Here is an 18,161-nt window from a genome sequence, read left to right on the forward strand (position 1 = left end):
AAAGGCCAAAGGAGGGACACTTGGGTGGCTCAGTCGATTAAGCACCCAACTCTTGATTTTGGCTCAGGTCATGATCTCAGAGTTGTGAGATCAACCCCTGCATTGGGCTCCACGCTAGGTGCGGAGTCTGCTTAGAATTCTCTCTCCCTCTGCCCTTCCCCACAACCCCTCAAAAAAAGGACAAAGGAGATAATTATGGACACACACGTATCCATGACTACTGTTAGTTGAATATAGGCCAAAAAGAAACAAACCAAGATTCAAAACTTCACAGACTCAATTCTCTGAAGGAAACCATTTCAAAACCACCCCAAAAGGAAGGGAGCAAACTTTCCATGTGTTAAATAAACAAAGAGGTTTGGTGACCTTCTTACTATGAATCTAAGTTATCAAGAAAGTGACCAGCTTTAAGGGAAGACAGCACAGCAGAGCCTACAGAACATTGGCAGGTCAGGTTTAGCTTCCAAACTCAGCTCTGCCATTAACTATACTAGTAACCTTTGACAAAACACTAAGCCTTTCTGGATCTGAGTAAATGCCACCCATGGTAAAATGAGGAACTGAGGCATCTGAGAGGATTTTAAGATACACGAGCATGAATTTATTCTTTGGTTCATCTTACGAGAAAATATTACGGTGAGGCTGTAATTTGCATTTGTCAAACATCTCTTTCTCTAGAAAACCTCAAAAATAAAAAAAGCAAGCAGAGGGATTTACCAGTTAGAGCAACAAAGCTATTAGCTAACCGGAATCACAGCTGAAATCGGGCCCTTGCCCACCAAGCACCACCCGCCAGCATGAGAGAATCCCCTAAAGTAGTGAGCACCTCAACGTTGACATTCCGGATCTGCACATTGATCAAAGAGAACTCCTGCTGCAGAGTCTGAGGCAGCCCCAGCTGTTCCGACCTCTTCTCTTCCAGGATACTGCTTGGCGGGTCTTCCTTTAAGACTAGCAGGAGGGAGAGGTTCTTCAGTGGTTGGAAAACAGTTTTGAAAGTGAGCCCAAGAGCAGTTCTGGGGCATCTGCCGTAACTCTGAAATGCAGAGAGGGGCACCTCACCTGAAACACTAGTTTGGCCAATTACCTTCTTCCTCCCCATGGCTTGAGCTGTGCTGGTGATCCGTATCTTGAGTGTGAAGGGTCTTCTCTGGCTCCGGCAGAAGAGAAATGCTCTCAATGAACTCATCAACGCCATCCAATATGTCGTTTGCACAAAGCTGTGACAAAGGGTAGAAGATCTAGCTCTACAAAAGTCAGTGGAAATGATCATCATGGCTAGTTAAGAGTTCAGACTTTAAAAAGTCTGATGACTTTAAAAAACCCCGATGCCTGGGGGGGCTCGGTGGTTGAACATCTGCCTTTGGCTCAGGTCGAGGCCCGCATCAGGCTCCCTGCAGGTAGCTTACTTCTCCTTCCGCCTATGTCTTTGCCTCTCTCTCTGTGTCTCTCATGAATAAATAAACAAAGGCTAAAGATGTCAGCCAAAACCCGATATAATCAAAATAGGTGTCACCCACCACCAGATCTACCTGGTTAAATACCTAGGAGATAGACTCTTTCAACTACCCTGGAAATTTTTCATCCTGTTCACAGTTTAGGCAAGCCTCAGAAAACATTATTTTAAAAATCTCAAGCCTTTCTGGAGTTGGTCAGCTAGCCCAAAACCAAAAATGAACAAATGGTACCTTCTGGAAAAAATATATTTGAAAGGCAGTAGGTGATGATACTTAACCAAAATGCTCAGAGTGACTTTATACTAAGCAGCAAATTCTTTTTAAGATTGATTCATTCATTCATTGATTTTTAAGTAATCTCTACACCCAACATGGGGCTCAAATTTACAACCCTGAGATCAAGAGTTGGATGTTCTCTGAGGCCCCTGGGTGGCTCAGTCAGCTGAATGTCTGACTCTTGGTTTTGGTTCAGGTCACGGTCTCAGGATCATGGGACTGAGGCCTATGTTGAGCTCCACACTCAGCCACGAATCTGCTTGTACCTCTCCTTTCCCTTCTGCTCCTCCCCAGCACCCCCATCTCTCAAGTAAATAAATAAATAAAATCTTTAAAAAAAGAAAGTTGCAGGCTCTCATTCTTAGGTTTTGGCATTAAAAAAAAAAAAGAACTGCATGCTCCACCAACTGAGCCAGCAAGGCACCCTGCAAATTACAAATTTTACCCAGTATCTTTTATTGACCTTATCCAAAGCATCATGGGGGAAGCAACATAAGTGAAGCATGGTTCCTGCCTTTAAGAAATGTAGCCAGTGAGTGAAAGAATCGTTCTGAGATGGAATATAGCAAGGGCAACAGCAGTAGTTCACACCAGGTACAAACCATTATGGTTCATATAAGAAGCATTATCATTTATGGGGCAAACATTGGAAAGGTATTCATAGAATACCTTTTCATAGGTGCTGCTGATGGATGTAAAGGGCTCTGAACACTGCAGAGAGTAAGGTTAGACTTCCTAGTTCATTTAGAAGAAGAGAAAGAAATGAGGTCCACAGGCCATTTGCTCAGTGGGCTACCCAGACTCTCATACCAGGACAAGAGAAAAGGCAGTCAGAGGCTTTTCACGCTTAAAAGTACCAAATACTAAAGTTGGCTCTTGAAAACCTCAAAGCCTCAGTGTGGCCTACACATGCCACTCAGGCCACCAGCAACTATTATTAAATGTCTACCACATATCCTCTAACTGCCACAAATACTAAATCTTGTATTTTTTTTTTTAAGTTTCTAGTGTATCCAGTTACACTCCTCCACAATAGCACTGAATACATACCCTCTGCATCTGGGAATCCACCCGCCACATTCTCAGCGTCTGATCTCGTGACCATGTTACCAGTTGGTAGTCCTTGGACCCTAGAAATCACCAAATGAAAATCCTGGAATTTTTTTTTTTTTTAATTCAACATCAATTTTGCAACAGGTTGCACTGGAGTGAGATTCTTTCATTCATTCCTTCATCCATCCATTCAACAAATACTTACTGACCATCTCCTAGATGCCAGGCACTGCTCTAAGATACCTGGACAAGCATGAATATCACAGCCTCTGCCTTTATAGATCTCACAGCTCAGTGGTGGCAATTGACAAATGGATAAATACATAATAAAATGTCTGGTAGTGATAGTGTTATTAAAAAAAAAAAAAACCACCCAGGATAAGAGAACTGATGGCAGAGCTATTTTTAAACAGGACTCCCTGAGGAAGTCACATTTGAGCAGAAACTTAAATGAAGTGAAATAATAACTGGCAGCTCAGCAGGTGAAGAGGGATGCTGGGATTTAACGTCACATTGAACTTTCGCCTCCACAAATGTTCCTCCTTTTATATGCTCCAGAGGAGCTAAGCGTGAATATGATTTTGTGAAATGAATTGCTTTAAACGTATAATGAAACTTTACTGTTTAAAAGAATTTTTTGATGAAGAGATGTATCTCTTTGTAAAATGGATAATCAATCTCAAATGTTTTTAATTGCCTGAGTTGCATTTTCACATATCAGGTCTGGTCAGAGGGAGATTCTTCTAAAATCGTTTAGGAGCTTTATGAAAGATCAGGGCATTTTGGAGTAATTAGATCATATCTAGAATCTCCTTTACAGCTATCCTTATAGAGCAAAGAATTTAGAAGAGTTTAGAATTGAATTTCATTTGATTCCTTCATTTTACAGATAGGAACATGGAGGCACCAGAGAACATGATTTGTCTGAGCTAAAAGGGGGGTGAGGGGCAAAAGGTCTTGCTCTATGTCATTGCCCTCCATTGGGCCCTCGCTCCTCAATGTTACTGCCTCACAGGACACAACTCTTCTGAACGACTGCCTGTCAGGAGTCCTCTCAACCCTCTGCAGACTCACATTCATGTCAGCAACTGTTTTCTGCCTCCACATCTGGCTTCTTTTCGTGTCCCTGAAGTTATTCCTAATTCCGTTCTAATCGCAAACTCTCTACCAGTGCCTTTGCCCCCATTCCCTCTCGCTCTCTCATAGGGCCCTTGTTTTCTCACATACCTCTTTCTTGCACCCTGTACTTGCCCTCAGAGAGAGAAGGTGGCAGCTCCAAGATCAACTTTGCTCCCTGCTTTTGAAGACAACTTCACTCACAAAACCAGATCCTGCTGCCTCTGGTCATGTTGCCTTACAATCTGGCTTCTATCCTCAATTTGTTTTTGGAATTCCTCTCTTAATGATCGTATGGCTTCCCATTTGTAAAATTAAGTGCTTTTCTCTAATTCTGCACACTGATCCCCCAACACCACCTGAAACCAGTGACTGCCCCCCTGGTCACAACACCCTGATCCTCTTGCTAGCTCTCCAGAAGCTCCTGTACTGCAGCGAAATGCAAAGTCAAAGCCTGAGGTAATCCAGTAAAAATGGACTAAGAAGACATGGCAGTAAAATAAGATGGAGCAGCACTAGTTGAAAAAGAAGTAAAATGCGGGATCCCTGGGTGGCGCAGCGGTTTGGCGCCTGCCTTTGGCCCAGGGCGCGATCCTGGAGACCCGGGATCGAATCCCACATCAGGCTCCCGGTGCATGGAGCCTGCTTCTCCCTCGGCCTATGTCTCTGCCTCTCTCTCTCTGTGACTATCATAAATAAATAAAAATTAAAAAAAAAAAAGAAGTAAAATGCAAGAATACACGTGGGAGGATTAAATTTATAAAAGGTCCAATAGGCAAACTGAAACTATTTTGAGGAATCCATTAATGGTGGCAAAACTATAAAAATAAAAACAGAAATTACTTTTATAAATATTAGGACAGTGTTTCCTTCCAGGGAAGGGAAGGGACAGTTACCTGGGGCTCTGGCAATATTCTCTTTCTAGACTGTGGTGGTAAGTTACATAGATTAACACTTCAAAATTGGTAAGACTAAATAAATTTATTTTAAAAAATTTTTTTTAAAAATTGGTAAGACTGTGCATGTTTTATGTAATTTTCTAGACAGATGATATATTTTACAGTAAGAAGGGATCTGAAGAAACACCTGTAACTTGTACTCAAAATCTTGCTACTGACTAGATGGTCCTGATTTACACAGCTCACCCTGCCAGCTTACAGATGACACAGATAACTGAAAATGGGTTGCTAAAAACTTTTCGTTTCAAGCCAAAACTACAGGCCAACCTCTCCCTGCCAGACCATGAGGAAGCTACATCCTCTGTTCACTATGGCAAAATGCAAGATAGGAAGTTGAAAGCCAAAGTCGTGCATGCAAATTGATGGGATAAAGACCAAGCAGCCTCATGTTTCTAGAAGCAGGGATATTTGGGAAATAAAAAAATGAGAAAATTAAGAGGATGATCAAAAAAGTCCCTTTAAAAGCTATCCTGAAAAAAGAGGCTTGTGAAGGTCACAGATAAGCAGGGATAAGATGAGTGCTCTAATCTCAAGTCTACCAGACCTGAGACAGACTCTGGACAGGCCACTCCACTACTTGCCTTTCTTTCTGTAATACGGAAAGACCAAGAAATATACTTCTGTTCCATAAAAACTTTAGAGATCGTGACAATAAGATCTCAGGATAAGAGAGGCTGCATGGTAAGCTGGTGGAGGAGCTGAGGCTGAGGGCTTCTGAGTCCATCAGGCTTGGCTTTGCATTGGTGAGGACTGGCTAGATGGAAGCTGCAATAACAAACAATCCCCAAATGTCGGCGGCTTAAAGCAAGGACATCTTGCTCACTCCACATCTGCACCTCATCCTCACTCCTGATGGGCACAGCTCCAGCTGGCTTTGGGCCAGATGGTGTGGCAGAAGCGAGGAGAGAGTATAATTGTACCATGGTTGCTAACGCTTCAACCCTGAAGAGATCGCATCACTCTGTTTGTATTTCATGATCGAAGCAAGGCTTATGGCCAAACCCATCTTCGAGGAGGAGGGAGGTGTAACACACCACTATGTGTTGCGAAGGGAACTGGGAATATGTGGTGGGTAGTGCTGATGAGGACCTCAGGTCTCCTTCCTCTGCAGAGAGGCAAGGAGTAAATGCTAGACTTCTGAGGATTGTCAACCCAGAGTTTTTCACCCCTAGAGATGGCCCAACAGCAAGTCTGTCAATCAATTTCTTGCAGATCTCTTCCACACAGGTGAGAGATGACATCGAACCTCAGAGAAGAGGTGGGATGGGAGAAAAGCTGGGAGAAAAGCTGCAGCCACACATCCCTTTCCCTTTCTACCGTGAAAAGTGGTGGTCCCCCGACTCTCTCATTCCTCAAGTCCAGCCCTGAGGGGTCTGTGTCCTCCACACCAGACCACACAGCCAACCCTACTGGAGCTGCTGTGGAATAGGGCTCAGAAGGAAATCAGGCTCCCACTCACCCTCCTTCTGTTTCCTCCACTGGAACTCCAGCACCACGTCATCGTGCCCCACAAAGGTATGGACCGGGGTATTCAAGTCAAAGACATTCCACAAGAGAAGACTGTTTTCCCTCCGCAGCTGAGGGACCATCACAGTCACCAAGCCGTTGCTGAAAGGCTAGGACAGCAAAGGGAAAAGCAGACGATTATTCCAGGGAGGGTTGGCTGAATCTTGAATTACCAAAGCTGGAATGCTTTCCTAACTAAAATAAATAAGATGATGGAGGGCCCCACCCATCTGGGGAAATGTGTTCCAGATACCACAAGTTAACTACCACATCTAATTTTCTTTTGCATTTATTCTGCTTTGTCTTTGCATGGAAGGAACCACAGCAAGTAAAAAATAAAGCTAAGCCAAATACTTGGAGGACTTTAAATTCTAAAATAAGCTGCACACCAGAACACATTGTTTCACATCCAGAATGAGTCTGCAAGACACACTGGGGAAAACCCCAGAGCAGCGAGAATTCTTGCCATGTGGAAAAGCACCAGAAGCATAGCATCCCCATGAAGCATCACCTTCTCATGGCTTCCAATACTATAGCTATTCAGAGAAAAACTCTCTGATTTCAGGACTGACACGTTTTACTTATCAACACTTAATCTGCTCAGTAGCTAAGGGGCCCATTTGGTAGATAATCAGACTCTGTTTTTTAAGGAATAAACTAAAGTCACCTAAAAGCCCATTTATCTTCACTCTCACTCCTGGCAGCACTCCTGGACTTCTCTGTTTATTTTTTAGAGTAAACATATTAATCCAGAGAACTATTTCAATTCATAAGAACAATGTCTGATTTCTTGACAAGCGCTCCCAGTTGCAAAAGCCACTTAATACCTAAATTATCTTCTATGTTTCACAGTGCCTCGGGGTGACAGCCTAATGCACAAAGGCAGCTTTATTCATCCCTGTGCTCCCTTTCAAGTTGACACTGAAGAAAATATATTATCTCTGATCAGAAGCTATCAATGTGGCAATGGAAAAACTGTTGGAAGGCTAATAGCTTATCTCCTCTATCTGTAGCATTTTATGGTTTATAAAGCATTTTAAGATACCATTTTTCAAAAGGAAAGGCATATTGTGCACGTACTAAATGCCACTGAATTGCATACTTTAAAATGGTAAATTTTATCACAATAATAAAAAGGAAGGCTCCATAAAATTATCCGTTTCTACAGAGGAAGAAACTATTGTTCAAAAGCATCCAGCATCTTGCCCAAGGCACACAAATATTACATGGTTCACTGCAACATTATTCACAACAGCCCAAATATGGAAACAACCAAAATGTCCATCAGTGGATGAATAGATAAAGAAGATGTGTTACATGTATACAATGGAATATTATTCAGCCATGAGAAAGAAGGAAATCCTGTCATATGCCACAACATGGGTAGACTCAGCATTATGCATAGTGAAATAAGTCAGAGAAAGACAAATACTGTGTGATATCAGTTATAGGGAATCTAAAAAAGCTGAGTTCCTAGAAACAGAGAGTAGAATGGTGATTCAAAGGCTGATAGGTGGGGGAAATGGGGAAATGTTGGTCAAACTTCCAGTTTGAAGATGCGTAAATTCTGAGGATCTAAAATACAGCATGGTGATGATAATTAAAAATACTGTACTAGACTCTTGAAAGTTGCTAAGAGAGCAGATGTTCAATGATCTCAATACAAAAAAAAGAAATGGTAATTATGTGATGTGACAGAGGTATTAGCTAATGCCGTGGTACTAATAGTCTTACAATACGTAAGTGTACAAATCAATGGGTGTCCACTTTGAACTTATACAATGTTACATGTCCATTACATCTTAATAAATCTTGGGAAAAAATTAAAAGGCACCGATGGACCCAAAACCCAGGTCTTCTGAATCTAAAACCAGATGTCCTTCCACCACAATCCACTGACGGCAAGTCCTACAACCCACTAGCTCCATCTGCACCCCCTTCCCCTGTCATTAGTGAGCACCTTCCTGCAGCCCAGCCTCCCAGTCAGTCTATGGTCTGCGATCCTCACACCAATTCTTCCCCAACATTCCAAGGGCAAGTTTTTAGACACATAACAGCTTTGATGCTGTCATTATTGCCTTTGCCCCACCCCTCAGCCAAGACAGAAGGAGAAAACTGCCTCACAAAGAAAATAAGAGAAGACAGCCCTTGGCCTCCATGTCTGGAACACCGCGGTGAAGCTCTCCAGCAGGAGGTTAGGGTATCCCACTCACAGTGTATCTGGCCTTCCAGACAGGCACCTGGCAAGGGAGAATGCTGAGGTATTTCCGAGGCTGGCGGTAATCCCAGAACTGGAAGAAAGAAAGCAGGATAATTTGTGAAATAAATGCCGTTAAAAAACTCAACAATTGAGGGCAGCCCCGGTGGTGCAGCGGTTTAGCGCCGCCTGCAGCCCAGGGCGTGATCTGGAGACCCTGGATCGAGTCCCACATCAGGCTCTCTGCATGGAGCCTGCTTGTGTCTCTGCCTCTCTCTCTCATTCTCTTTGCATCTCTATGAATAAATAAATAAAATCTTTAAAAAAAAAAAACTCAACAATTGAAATTAATTCAGCCTGTGGTCCCTTGGCTCCCTGTCCATGGTGTGTCCTGGCAGCCCCCTCACCATCGGAGCAGGGCAGAGATACAAACCTTCCCCAGCTATAAACATTACAGAATTGCCCGCCTTCAGGAGGACAATTAAACAGGCCTGCAAGTGAAAGGTCAGAGTGACATGTTTCCACCCTGTGTCACTTTTATGCCGTGTAGGACAACATAACTAACTGCTAACAATAGCTGATGTGCTGACTGCATACTGCATTCCAGATGGAGCTTAGAGCTTTAGGTTTTTGATCCTATTTAATCTTCACAACCACCAAATAATGGGTGTTATTCATTTCTTTCTCAAAAGTAGGAGCTAAATTACTAAACAGTCTAACCTGCCCAAGCTTACACAAGGAAGAGGTGGCTGTTTGGACATGTACACACTCACCCACTCCACCACTGAGCATGAGGAACATGAGGCTGCGGAATACATATAGGTGAACCAGACACACTGTGCCTTAGAGACACCTGTGCTTTCTAGTGAAGGGAAAGCTACACTCAGAACCCAAGCATTTGTCATGAAGCAGGAAACGGTAGAGCACCAAAGGCAGGAGGAAACTCTGAACTATTCAAGTATTAAGAAATTATTTTCTTTTTTAAGAAATTATTTTCAAAAATAGATTATAGTTTGGCAGTTTCTTAAAAAGTTAAATGTGCATTAACCATTAATCCAGTGATCCCAACTCCTAAGTATTTGTCCTGGAAAACTGAGAAGTTCCATTCATGGGAAAATCTACACGTGAATGTTTATAGCAGCTCTATTCACAATCATCAAAAATTGGAAACACCCAATGTCCCTCAACAGGTTCAACAGAAAATAAACTGTAGTATATCTCTAGAAGAGATTAGTACATGCCAACTAAAAGTACATGATCTATTGATTCTTAAAACAACTTGGATGAAATTGAAAGTGCTATATCCTAAGTGAAAGAAAACAACTCAGAAAGTTTCATATTGAAATTATTCCATTTAAATGACCTTCTCAAAAAACAAAACTACAGTGATAGAGAACAGAAGTTAGGGATTGGAGGAGAGTGTGGCTATAAAGGGATCAGATCACAAGAGGTTAATTCTTGTTTCTTCTGACAACTCTCTTTTTGCCAAATTTGGGCTTAATATGCAAAATAATAAAATCGTTAGGATGTTTTTTCCATCTAAACTGCTTTGAGGTTTCCCAGATGGCTATAGGGAAAACTATAACTCTTATCTTCTCAAAGAAGGGAAACTGGAAATCATTAGGTCTTCTTGGCATCCTCCAGAATTTTAATTAGGTCAACACTTTTTGAAGGCTTTCCTGTTATCAAGTCTACCAATGTGAAAAACCAGCAAATAAAAAAGTTCAGCCCCCCAAGTTAATTATATCCAAGTAAAATATTAGTATATTTCAGCTACCAGTTACTCTTCATCATGGACAGAAGCACATTCATGTTTATTTATAGACTGTCACTATAAATGTTAACAGAACCAATCCTTTATTTAAAAAAAAAAAAAAAGACTTGTTTTCAGATTTAAGTATGGTCAATTGGTGAGCATTATAACATATTATTATGGGTTAAGTCAAGAGAACTCTGGGGACTTGACCAAGTCCTCACTCACTTGATAACAAGATCTTATTCTCAAGGCAACCACTTAAGTCTGTTTCAATCTGACAGACTGGTCACTAAGAACCAGAGCAGCTATGCCATCCTCTCATCCATTGGTGATTTCTGCTTTTCTCTTACTTGCCAAAAGGCCCTTGCTACAAGCTATAGAACAGAAAGGAAGGTTTCTGAAGAAATATCAGAAGAGCCTCAGGCAAGAAAGAACCAAGTTTTTGCACAGCCTTGTGAGTACAGGGCTCTTAGTAAGGCCAGCCATGACCCACGGGCAATTATACATCTGTCAGGAAGTACCAAGGAACTGTGTCTGGATTTCCAGGACTCTTTATCTAGAAGAAGGTAATGTTGTTAAGTAGACTGCTTAACCCAAGATCAGGGAAAAAAACAATCATTAAACTAGTATGAAGTAATTTCATTGTAGTTAATGTTCTATTTTTATTATTTTTTAATGTTCTACTTTGTTTTAGTGTTCTATTTTTAATGATCAAAATCCTTTGCTTTCTTTGCGACCTAGCTCTACCCCTCAATTCAAGAGTTTCACAGTTTAACAATTTACAAACTCGGGTGAAATATTCATTCAACGGTATCTTGTTATGGCACACTGCTTAAATTCAGAAAATAAAAAAATAATAAAAACGTATTACTACAAATTATAAGCTGATGTATTATCAGGTAAACTTAAGAAAATGATTATGTAGGGAAAAAAATGACATACTGAGCCTGATCTACAAATTACTAAAAACGATGGTTGACCATTATGCAAAGTGCCTTTAAAACTGCTCCACTTTTTCCATTTATGCTATTCATATATACTCAATAAAAACTGTCTTCCTTCCACCAGGACACAGTGGAATAAATCAAATACCATGTTAAAAATCTCATTTAATTTGTGATCTCGGCCTACAAACAAGGAATAAGGACTGAGTTTCACATGTGGAAAGTGGCCTGTTAGCTGCCTTACAACCCATGGACTCCAGCCTCCCAGGTGGTAAAAATGTCATTGAATAGCAAAAAACTTAAGGAAGGAGGAGGATGTGAACTGGATGGTTTCTGGGTTCTGAACTTGGTGACAAGGTGACAAAAACCCAAACCCAAAACAAACAAAAAAAGCTACCCACATAAAAGTGAATGACAACCCTAAGGGATTTACAAACCTCAAGACAGAAGTTAACTTTTCAGGCCTTAGTGTTATGATCCTAGTTGTGCTCACCAGACCAAAAAATGACACTGTACATGTGCCCACATAAACAAAGCATTTTGTTAATGATGCGGAATCACAAAATTACTAAGCAAATTTCTATGGCCAAATTTCTTTCCTTCCAGACAGGGACCCAACCACAAGGAGGACCCGTGGAAGGAGGCTGACCCTGTGCTCTGCATCCGATGGTCAGGCCAGGAAAAACAAACAAGAAATGCTGCACTCGGAGATAAACCATAAATAATAGGGTCACTGAAACACATAAACCCTCGAGCATTTCCTGTAAGTTAGAGAGAATCTCTAGTAAAACAACCCTCTGCCTGACTTTTGCAATGCTGATGACTGAAGATGTCCTGACTTTTGCAGATACAATAATCATGCGAGAAAACTGCTGGTTTTCTACCTCAGGGAGACTAATCATAAACTTGGTAACCTTAACAATTTTGTGAGCTTTTCTTCTTTACTTCTATCTGGTTTTGTTTTGTGTTGTTGTTTCCTGAAATCTGACTTCCTGGCAGCTTCTTTACAAATAAACTTCTCCTTTCTAAATGGTTTAGTCTGACTTCCTTTCACAAAGGGACAGAAGAAAACCCTCTGAACAAATCCCAGGAGCCACATCAGAGATACGCTACTCCATCATTCCTACTGGCCTACGCAACCAAGTTTACTGGCCCAGTTCCCCAAGAGGCACACCCACCCCTAAGCACACACGCTATGCTGACTGTATCTTTCCTTCTGAAGAAAGTGCTGTTACAAAATCTGAGGCCTCCAAACACAGCTCCCCCAGATGTCCCCATGGGTCACTCACCTTGACAGAGTTGTCTTGACTGGAAGTAGCAAGAATGTGCTCAACATCTGGGTGCCAGGCCAGGCCATGGATTTTAGAGAGGTGAGCTGCGAGATATTCCACTGCTGTACTGGGTTTCTACAACAGGATCAGCACCGAATGTTGTCAGTTTATCAAGAATTCACTGAGTGCCTACCATGTAACAGTCTGCTGGGGGCTGGGTGGGACACAAAAACACTACTGGGTACTGTATCTATCCTTAAGAAACTCCACTTTGTTTTGTTTAAAAAAAATAAAACAGAAGAAGACTTACCCAGCTCTCCTTCACACATGCTCTCTCTATGGGCCTGTGAACCTGATTTCTTTCTACTCCAGCCCCACTCATGGTTTTACGGAAGGATACAGGGTATTGGGTGTTCTTCCCCTCAGTAGTACAGTCTACAACCTCTGCTCCCTTTCCTCACTATCACCCAAGGAGAGGGGCTGTGACATTCAAACAGACCTGACCTCAAGACTGGAGGTAAAACCACCAATCTTAAAGTAATTGAGCACCAAGATCCCAAAAGAAAATGAACACACTGCACAAAAGAAAACTATACATGATTAATAAACTTATATAAAACAAGCAAGCTCAGGAGGAAACCTTGGAAATATACATTAAAGTAAGATTTTATTAAGCTATCAGATTAAAAGATATTTGTAAATAATACTCAACGCTGGTGAGGTTGCACTTGTCACTGCTGGTATTTATACACAATAGTACAACCTTTTGGCAAAAACTTTGACAATTTTTATCAAGCAACTTAAAATGTTCCTTTCTTAAGAGAATATTCCAATTTCACAAAAAGCTTTAGATAACAAAAGATATTCATCTTGGTGTTATTTGGAACACCAGACAACCAGAAACAACACAAAAAGTGGAGAATAATTAAATTTTAGGGTCAATTATGGTATAGCTCTCCAACATAATATGATATAGCCACTAAATGTTAGATTTAGGGATTTTTTTTTTTTTTTTTTATTGGTGTTCAATTTACTAACATACAGAATAACACCCAGTGCCCGTCACCCATTCACTCCCACCCCCCGCCCTCCTCCCCTTCTACCACCCCTAGTTCGTTTCCCAGAGTTAGCAGTCTTTACGTTCTGTCTCCCTTTCTGATATTTCCCACACATTTCTTCCCCCTTCCCTTCTTTTCCCTTTCACTATTATTTATATTCCCCAAATGAATGAGAACATATAATGTTTGTCCTTCTCCGACTGACTTACTTCACTCAGCATAATACCCTCCAGTTCCATCCACGTTTTTAGGGATTATAGCACAGGGAAGATGTATCTATTATAACATTAAATGGAAAAAGTATATGTGACCGTATACATGGTACGATAAACCATGTGTTTTAAAAAGTACAAGAAAACACCAAAATGTTAGCATGTCTCTAGGTAATAGGTCTATAAATGTTTATTTTCTCTTTTACATTTTCTACAGACATCTATTACTTCTATAATTAGCGTTAGTCTATGAGGCTAAGGGTAGTCTCCAGAAAAAGTCTCCCTAAGTTCAAATCCCGACAACAAACCAGGCCTCAGTTTACTCATCTGTAGAACGAGGATAAAAATAGTACTTACTTTAAAGTTAGTTATAACAAGAGTTCTGAGAACAATACCTATGCATAGTAAACGTTTAGTAAATGTTACTATTAGTCATTTGGGTGTTTGAATGAAATCCAACCTTGCCACCCATACTGCACTTTTTAAAAGCCTCTGATGCTTGGTGTCATCAGCACTATTTTGACACTCGCAAGTGCTAGAGAAGGAAAAATATGACCTACAAGTTTTAAATCGATCTAAACAAAAGTCTTAAGTATTAACAGAAAAAAAAAAAAAAGCTAAAACCCTTTATACAAAGTAGATAAAATTGGGACACCTGGGTGGCTCAGCAATTAAAAAATCTTTTTTTAAATATTTTATTTATTTATTCATAGAGACAGAGACAGAGAGAGAGACAGAGGCAGAGATACAGGCAGAGGGAGAAGCAGGCTCCATACAAGGAGCCTGACGTGGGACTTGATCCCAGGTCTCCAGGATCACGCCCTGGGCTGAAGGTGGTGCTAAACTGCTGAGCCACCCAGGCTGCCCATAAATAAAATATTTAAAAATAAATAAATAAATAAAATTGCTGAGGGAAGTCAGGACTCTTAGTAGACCAGTTGAGAAGACTAGAGAGGAACAGTTTGGCCGTCTCTTTCTGCAACATAAGGAATACTACTGGTTTTTTAATACTAGTTTGGAAAAGTACTGACAGGATTTATGCCTAAGTACCCAAATGGTTTGTTTTGCCTATGGCCTGAAAACGGTCTTGCCTATGGCCTGAAAACAAGTGTGTATGCACTACAAATTAACCAAATATTTTATTTAAACCATTTACTACATTTAAATGCTGTGCTAGTGATGCAAGGAACAAAATCAATCACAATTTAAGAAATAAAGAGAGGAGAGAATGGCTCTTACCAGACCGGACTAAGAGACAGAGACAAAAAAACAATAGAAGATGTACCCATCTAACCCATACTTACAAAATCACCTTTTCATCTAAGAGCCACATAAGGCAGAGGGCTTCAGCCAGCACACGATTCCCTAACAGGCTGTGTCGCCTAATCCAGCAGACTCCCCATCTCTGCCCAGCCGTATGACCTACTCCCTGCCACAGGCAAAGGGCAGGGCTGCCAGAAGCCATACTGACACCAGACAGCATCCAGGCAGATAGTTTCAGGAAAACTAAAAGTAGGCACTCCCTACAGAGGCTAAGGGGCTAAGGAGCTCTAGCCTCCAGTTTTAGGAAGCAGAAAGCAGTATGACACCCCAGGTCTTACAAAGTTGACTGCTCAGTGCATTACTACCCAATCATCTGGCAGTTAGGTATGGGGGATCCTTTCCCCATGTCATTATTTTTACTGATGCCAACAAACCAAACAACAGACTCTCCATGGTGGCAGCAGCCCAGGACCCTGCACCTTTCCTGCCCATCAGTTACACAGGGTGTACAGGGAGAACTTATGCTCTGCAAGCTCTTGTGAGGTTAATGGATCAGCTGGATGTCTGTCTAAGAGAGAATTTGAGCACTCTAACTTCCTCACCTCAGTGATTTATACCAAGAATACTTAGGATGGAGTATGTCCTAGTACAACCAGTTTGTCCTCTGCCATCCGGGGCAGGGATAAGAAGCCTGCTGACCATTCTAGAATAGTGTCTGGTCCCCAGGCTTGACCTCCTCAATGACACACACACTCATTATTATTATATTCGTTTTGAAGATATGGTAACTGAGGCTTGGAGAAGTGTCATGACTCAGCTGGTATCATAATTAGGAGGCAGCAAAATGGGGCTCTAACTTAGGTCAGGCCCAGTTTATGTTCTTAAACACTGATCATCATATTCTCTATCTTCTTTCAACATCAATTCGATCAGAAAGCAAATGTCATCTGGTAACTGTGATCTTCAAATGGCAATTTGGCACCGTGCAGAAGGCACCCGGGCCTCTTCTCAAGATGAGTCCTGCTTACTGACAATATCCTCCTCATTCCCCTGGGAGGGACTACAGATGAACTGGGGTCAGAGGAAGAGATTACTCACCCGCTTGTCCCATATCCGCACATCCCCGTCGTGACTGGTGGCGAGGCAATTAGCATTTTTTTTGTTCCATTTGACCTGTGAGGCACCGGCTGCAAAGACAAATCAGGGGAAGAAAGTAGCTGCCCTCAACCCCTCTGGCACCAGAGTGGAGCGCATCCAGGGTGTCTGGATAACGAGTTCCAGCTGAAGGAGAATAGAACCCTTCAAGTTTCTATGACCACACCAGCTCCACCATTGAAGACAAAATGAGGCCAAAAAATAAATGAATTAACACATTGGAACAGGATCAGAGTCACCTAATTGAGGAAATAATCTCACTTAGGAAAGAACTCTACAGGTTACCTCCGTGCAGAATCAGCAGGGAAACAGTTTCTCATGAGCAGCAGCTCAACATGGCTCTATTGGTTGGTAACTGACTACTCATTACACAACCTGGCTCTCTGTCACCCGCTGGCCAACCTGGCGCTGCCACTCGGAAGAGCCTCTGCTTGATTCCTGCTCCTTCCCGCTTACTCCCTTACTATTTAGGAGGGCAACCTTGGAGAAACAAAGGTTCCTGAATCTTAACTGAAGAATAAGGCCCTGGGTCGCCCAATTCTGCCCTCCAAAGTGTATGTGCACCAGCCCCCCCGCGCCCCCACCCACCCCCCACACTCTCTCCTCCCATCAGTGGTTATGCATGGCCACTGGCCCGGTATTAAATCAGGGAACAGGAACGTCCCTGGCTCTGTGAACAGAGTCCTCTCACCACTCTGTCAACACAAAAAGGTAACAACAGTAACAAGGGAGCATAAGATGCCAGAGGGGCTGAGACCTGTAAAAAACTAGGACATATCAGCACTTCTAGCTGACTCTTAAAAATAACCAAGTTAATTAAGTTAAACCAGAACAACACAATGGCTCTCCTTCCCATCTCTTCTTGTCCTTGCTCAGACCACACATAATACTTCCCCTTTTGGGTGGGTGTTTATTACTGGGGACACCATCATGGATCCAGGGCTTTGGAAGGCAGCCTGATCCAAGAAGTCTAGAGTGGGACCGACACACCAAGGACTCAGAATCTAACAGGAAATCGAATTAAGGCCCAGAAGTTATCCTTGTTTGGTTTGGGTGAGGATATTGGTTTGTTTTGTTTTTTGCTTGAGATACAGGGCATCTTGAGTCACCTAAGAATGAATGGTGGAGACCCCTAAAGGAGGGAAGCTAGTGTAGGAGACAGTTTCTTAAAAAAAAAAAAAAAGGAGACAGTTTCTTCGCACGAAAGGGTCTCAGCTCAAGGGAAAAGTGAGTAGGAAGAGCCTGCCCCATTCCCTCAAGATAGAAGTACTCAAGGATTTCCAAAAAATCTACTTTCCCTAGTGCAGGGCTCCATCGAACCAGTACTCAAGGATTTCCAAAAAATCTACTTTCCCTAGTGCAGGGCTCCATCGAACCATGAAGCCTTCCAGAGGCTAAGTCAACCTGTTCTACTAGGATTATGACAACAGAGCCAAACAGAGTTCCCAGCCCCTAGGTGTTCTTGGACATAGAATACTCGAGTACACACAGGCTCTTGTTACTCCCTACCCCAAGGCATAAACAACACACTCACGGAGAGATAGGGGCCATGGACCCTGGGAAACAATACTAGCCAAGGTTGTACCTCTCCGGGAGTGGTAGATCAAGGAGCTTACCAAAATCTACAACCTCTCATTTGCTGCTTTTCTCCCAGGGCAGCTTTGCTACCACTTAGAAATCTCACTGAGGTGCAAAATGAAAGAGGCCTTCTTTAGAGGACTTACAACAGAAGAGAAAGCAATCAGAACAAGTAGGCTGAAAGAAAAGAGCTGTCTTTCTTTTTACAGCTCCTCTACAACCAATCTAACTTAACCTTTAAGTAAAAGCAACAAAATCTCAGGGAGGTAACTGAGGCATTTACAGACCATTTGTATTTTTATTCAATTGGATATCCTCCGCAACCATGTCTATGGGCCATCGTGTGTCTCAGATCAATAG

At 42.0% G+C, this 18,161-nt stretch overlaps 1 protein-coding gene across 4 annotated transcripts in view; it reads right to left on the reverse strand.

The window, feature by feature from the left end:
* WDR59 (WD repeat domain 59) overlaps nucleotides 1–18,161 on the reverse strand; it is a 103,685-nt gene that overhangs the window by 45,437 nt on the left and 40,087 nt on the right. For all 4 annotated transcript variants that reach the window (XM_077890493.1, XM_077890489.1, XM_077890494.1 and 1 more), the window contains exons 7-13: nucleotides 16,167–16,255; nucleotides 12,554–12,670; nucleotides 8,581–8,658; nucleotides 6,321–6,477; nucleotides 2,784–2,863; nucleotides 1,088–1,220; nucleotides 827–951 (exon numbers count right to left, since the gene is read on the reverse strand). In XM_077890493.1, the coding sequence (XP_077746619.1) occupies nucleotides 827–951; nucleotides 1,088–1,220; nucleotides 2,784–2,863; nucleotides 6,321–6,477; nucleotides 8,581–8,658; nucleotides 12,554–12,670; nucleotides 16,167–16,255 (779 nt within the window). The remainder of the gene's footprint in view (nucleotides 1–826; nucleotides 952–1,087; nucleotides 1,221–2,783; nucleotides 2,864–6,320; nucleotides 6,478–8,580; nucleotides 8,659–12,553; nucleotides 12,671–16,166; nucleotides 16,256–18,161) is intronic.

The sequence above is a fragment of the Canis aureus genome, chromosome 3, assembly GCF_053574225.1.
Source record: "Canis aureus isolate CA01 chromosome 3, VMU_Caureus_v.1.0, whole genome shotgun sequence".
NCBI classification, from domain to species: Eukaryota; Metazoa; Chordata; class Mammalia; order Carnivora; family Canidae; genus Canis; species Canis aureus.